At 47.4% G+C, this 5,499-nt stretch overlaps 1 protein-coding gene across 1 annotated transcript; it reads right to left on the bottom strand.

Annotated features, from left to right (window-relative positions):
- Positions 1-228: 228 nt before the first annotated feature.
- PLA2G5 (phospholipase A2, group V) lies at positions 229-5,069 on the bottom strand. Its single transcript, XM_008590546.1, has 4 exons — positions 5,030-5,069; positions 3,678-3,822; positions 1,310-1,416; positions 229-617 (listed from the first exon to the last, which is right to left on the bottom strand). The coding sequence occupies exons 1-4, from the start codon at positions 5,067-5,069 to the stop codon at positions 493-495; spliced, it is 417 nt and encodes a 138-aa protein (XP_008588768.1). The 3' UTR covers positions 229-492.
- Between the last annotated feature and the right edge of the window lie 430 nt (positions 5,070-5,499).

Below are 5,499 nucleotides of genomic sequence, written 5' to 3'. Positions count from 1 at the left end.
GCTTGGAGCTCATCTGGAAAACCTTCTGTTTACTAATCTTCTCTTCTGTTTCTTTGGGTTTAGTGCCCCAGTAGCAGAGAAAGAGCAATCACCCACACAGAGGAAAATGTGGTTTTCATTAGCTTTGAGAACGAATTTTATTTAATATCTATATGGCAGATTAATAGAGTCAATTTTGCTTCTACTTGAGTAAAAATTCTCGGGGGTGGGAAGGGAGGTGAAATGATCTGATTGCAGAAATGGAAAGTAAGTGTATCCCAGGAAAGTCTTCCAACTGAGATGGGATGCTGTCTTCAGAGAGGAGAGACATGGCTGGCCCAGGGTTAGGGGACAGCTGCCAACACAGAGGAAGGGAACCTCAGAAGTGACAGCCCTGTGCCCCTGGGACCTTCCCATTCCTATGACCAGAGTCACACTCTTGGGACTTTCCAGAGGGTGAAGTGTGGCCCTGGTGCTCCTCCAAGCCCAGTGGACCATCCAGGAAGGATGAGGTCAGAAGCAGAAGATGTTGGGAAAGTATCGGTAATGACGATTATAGCTCCACAGGTTTCTCTTCAGGCAGTAGACAAGCTTCCGGTCACAGGCACAGAGCTGCATCTGGCAGAAGTGCCCAAACTCTGCAACAGCATACCAAGTGCAGAATGAGGGAGGGAAGGGGACACCCTACTGACTGTGCTGTCTGAGGACATGTCCTAGTCTGGCCAGGCACCTCCATCTGCTTCCTGCTGCACAGAAGCTGTCTGATGAAGGGCACATAGCTCCTAAACTGGGGCCTGGGGGAGGCAGGAGACACATGATCTGATGGAAGAGACACAGCTGCTGCCTGGGGTGAGCTTTCAGTCCAGGGAGACCAGCTCCTGCCTTCACAGAGCTCCCAGCCTGGTGAAGGAAACTCACTCACTCCTCTTGGAAGCTCCTAGTCTGATGGTGGAGATAGCCCCTGCTCTGGAGGAAACCTAATTCTCACAGAGGAGACTTAGCTTTAAATTCAGATGGACTTGAGCTTGAATCCTGCCATATGCACTGGCAAGCTGTTGTTCTTCCATTTTTTCATGTGTCAAATGAGACTAAACCTACTCCATAGGGTATTTGGGGGATCATCTAAAAGGAGGTATGCAAAGCATTTGGTACATAGTGAATGCTCAGTCTGAGATGTTCCAGCCCTTCCCTAGAGGATCCTGCTCCTCTCGTCCCAGATCTTCCCTCCCCACCCCATCATACAGGACGGCTGACTTCTAGGGCAGCTGAATGCAGTGCCAGGTGGATCCAGACTCTATCCAATAGCCTAAATGGGAAGCCCCAGCCTTACCGCAAGTGACCATTCCCTTTGAAAATCTGTATTTGTATGACTGTGTCCGGATGTCACAGCCTTTCTCCTCCAGGTGCTCGTAACAGTGGTCATGCATCCAGCAGCACCTGTCAATGCAAGAGACTTAGATCCTGAGTAGGAGGGGTGTCCTCTTGACCCTCTTTTCCCTAATAGGAGTAAAAATTCAACCATGCCACATCAGCAGAAACCACCTTTGTGGGTGTGGTCTAGCAGACAATCTGGTAATATGGCCAAGTACCTACCTGCTCTTCTGCTGGGGCCACTGCTGGATAGCAGTTCACTGAGCCAAGGTTTCCACCTGGGCCCATGACTAGACTACATTTCCCAGCCTCCCTTGCAGGCAGGTGTGGCCATATGACTAGGTTCTGGCCCAGGGGATGCGGGCGGAAGTGATGTGTACCACTTCCAGACCTACCCATGAAAACCGCCACACTATCCTACAGTTTCTCTCTTTCTCCATCTTTCAGCTGGATGGAGATGACCAGGCAGAGGACTCTGAGGCCATAGGGGATGGCAGAGCCACAAGATAGGAGGAACCTGGGTCCCTGAATCAACATGCAATTCACATCAAACTGTTATGTGAGCAAGAAATAAACTTCTGGTATATTAGGTGTGCCAGATTGCATTAAACATTTTTTTTTTGATTTACAAAATATGAGAAGATTTTACCGAGGAAACACCCCGTTTCCCCAACTATTACCACCTTATATTATTATTTGTTACATTTGTTACAATTAATGAACCAATATCAATATATTATTAATGACACACCAATTATTAATGAATTAACTAAATAATAATAATATTGGTTTTTTAATTGTAACAAATCCACAGTTTATTTAGATCTTCTTAGATTTTACCTGTTGTCCTTTTTCTGTTCCAGGATCCCATCTGGGTCAGCAGATTACATTTAGCCATCTTGTCTCTTAAGGCTCATCTTGGCTGTGGTAGTTTCTCATGCTTTGTTCATTTCTGATGACCTTGACAGTTTTGAGGAGTACTGCTCAGCTATTTTGTAAAATGCCCCACTATTGGGATTTGTCTGATTTTTTTTCCTCACAATAAGACTGGGGTAATTATGTTGCTCAGATTGTCCCAGCGTTGGCCACTGGGAACTTTTTCAGTGGACTCATGTGCTCCAGTGACATATCCCTGTCAATGTGGGGCTTTGTCTGAGCACTTCCTTACTTTTTGGCACTACAAGAAGCTCCAGGCTGAGCTTGTGTATACACTGCCCTGGTCTAGTAATCAGCCATTTCTTCAAGGAGCCTTGGTTCCTTTGATTGGAACATGGTATTAGAAACTAGGTCTGGGCAGTAGGTGTGCTTGTTGCTACCAGGCTATTGTTACTTTTAGACTCTCTCCCCTGATAGAGCAAAAAATACGTGTTTATACTAACCTGTGTATAAACACATATCTATACACATTTCTTTATGTCAGCATCTGCACCTATATTAAGCCAAACAGGAGTTCATAGGGATTTCTCCAACTCTAATCCATTCTTACATGGATCATTCTAGCTGCCTGCCCTTGTACATTTGTAAACTCCCAACAGTGACAAACTTGGTTCCATCCATCTGCATTCCACTTGCTTAATTGTCCCCTTCTGTTATTCATGTCCAGCAGCATCAGAATAGTTAACCCAGCAGGCTGCATTTTCCAAAGAACAATATCTCCCATCTCACATGTTCTTCTAGAACTTTGGCACTTCCCAATCAAGAGGTGGAATCTAGGTCCCCTCCCTCTTAAAGCCTTTGTGACTGCCTCCACCAAGAGGACAGTGTAAGTGACACCATGAAATTTCTGAGGCTGATCATAAAAATGCCTTCTCTTTTGTCTTGCAGTTTGGAAACACTCACTCTTGGAACCCAAGAGTGGCCATGCTGGGAGGAAGTCCAAACATCCTTGGGGAGGCCTAAGTGAGAGGAACTGAGGACCCCAGTCCACAGCTTCAGCTGAGATCCCAAGAAGGAGACAGCGGCAACTTGCCATAGGAGTGAGCCTCAGTCAAACTGCCCAAGCCAAAGCTGGGGAGAGCAGAGATCAACCATCTCACCAAGCCCTACCCAGATGGCAGATTCATAGGCAAAATAAATAATCATCACTGTTTTAAGCCACTATGTCAGGACCATTTATCATGCTGCAAAGGACCACCTGACACATGAGTCCACTGAGACCTTGGGAGTTCCCCGATGTGTCTTGGGAAACAAGTGAGCTTCTTTGAGCCTCAGTTTTCTCATCTATAAAGCAGTGCTGTAATGCTCATCTTCCAAAATTGACATGTATGAATGAGATAATGTGGGTGCAGAGCCTGGCGCATAGAGGACAGTTATGATCATCAGCTCACCAATCGGTGCCATCCTTGGGGGTTCCCTGGCCACCCCAGCCACAGTAACAGCCATAAAAGCCATAGTTCTTCAGGGCATCCTTTCCAGTCACCTCCTCAATCATTGACTTCAGCTCTAGCAAGCTCCCTGGCACAGCAGGCACACCTGAAAGACATCCCATGCCCGCAGATAACACCCAGCACCCCTGCCCCAGGCCCACTTCCCAGCATCTTGAGCTTTCTCCCAGCCTGGAGCTCTCTTATTCTCCCAGTTAGTGCGAAGGAAACAAGGAAGGTGAGGACAAGCAGTATAGAGAAGTGCTTGAGTCTGAACTTGGAAAAGGAGCAGACCTGGGATCAAATCCTGGCTCTGCCACTAATTTGAAGTATAGTGTTGAATGGGCCACTTAATCTCTCAGAGCCTCAGTTTCCTCATCTGGAAAATGGGGGCCTGAAATTAACACCTATGTCTTGGAGTTGTCATGAGGGTTAAAATCAGATAAATTATGTAAACTTTATGAGCACAGTGGCAGACAACTAATAAGGGACCAAGACATATTAGGTATAATTCATATGGGATCTGTGTGAAGCAGGCAGACAGGAGCTGCTTGTCTCTCCTGGCAATACACCAGCCCCCCTCACCTAACACCTTTAAAACATAAGGCATAGAATCTTAAAGTAGGATGGGACCCTTAGAAATCATGTAGGCAGATCCCTCATCTTACAACTTGGGAAACTGAGGCTTGGAGGGGAAAGATGCCCTGTCCAGGGTCTCATGGTGGGCCCAAGGCTTTCTCCCTGCTCTGAACCTCCCATTTCTCCTGGAGTCTCTAGGGATCTGGCAAGACATCAAAGAGCAAGAGAGCCTGTAGGGGGGTCATGTACGTGATTACAGATTCCTGGGGGATGGGGTGGTTAGAGCTGGCTGTACAGTCACTTTCCAGCTGGGGGTGGGATGTACGGAAGGCCTGGACAGGCCTGAGCAGAGAATGACTCAGGAATCCCAGGCTGGAATATTTACAAGAGTCTATTTTCTTTTTCTAAAATCTCTTTGTTTTGTTTGGCCTTATTTTACATTTTTTTGCATGGAAGAAAAAAATCCACCTCCCACATTTGCCAGCCACATATCGGCTATGTCCACAACCTTTCAGCTGACATATGACATCCCCTGGAGCCCTGCCACAGTCCCTATGTCACACAGGAGGAAGTAGAGGCTCATAGAGACCAGGGCTCTGCAGACACCTATGCAGTAAATGCAGAACCGAGATTCAGACGCAAGTCTCTGTGACCTCAGAGATCGGTCTACTGTCCACTATCCTGTTACTCCCACAGGGTGGAAGAGGGCATACAGAGGTTGAGAGGCCAGCACTTACTATAAGCCAGGAACCAAGCCAGTGTGAGGAGGCCCTTCATCTCTGGGGTTCTGGAAAAGAAAAGACATCTCCTGACATGTCCATCAGCAATGCCCCCAGGGCCCATTCAGACGCCACCCACTCCCCACCATGCCCTGCTGCCCCTCATGTTGGGCAATTAAGGGTGATCCCAGCCAGGAAAGACAAGGCAAAAACCTCCAGGAGTTGACCCATGGAGTCCCTAGAGGCAGAGGGACATTAATGGAAGCCTTTGGGGGGATATTGTCCTCACCAGCAATGGGAGAGAACTCCCCCCCACCAGTGCACGTAGCCACAAGTGCCCCAGACACACTAACCCCTTGGCAGAAAATGGGTAAAAGGAACAAGAGAAATAGGTGGGATTTTTAAATGTAGATTTGGTGGCATAAGTTGAAGAGCTGGAATCGGTGTAACCTACACATGGCCCTTGATGAACATGTAAGAACCTGGCA

This window comes from Galeopterus variegatus, unplaced genomic scaffold, assembly GCF_000696425.1.
Source record: "Galeopterus variegatus unplaced genomic scaffold, G_variegatus-3.0.2 Scaffold142, whole genome shotgun sequence".
Classification (NCBI taxonomy): Eukaryota; Metazoa; Chordata; class Mammalia; order Dermoptera; family Cynocephalidae; genus Galeopterus; species Galeopterus variegatus.
Note: the sequence above shows the minus strand (reverse complement) of the source record. Positions and strands in the feature narration are given on the sequence as shown.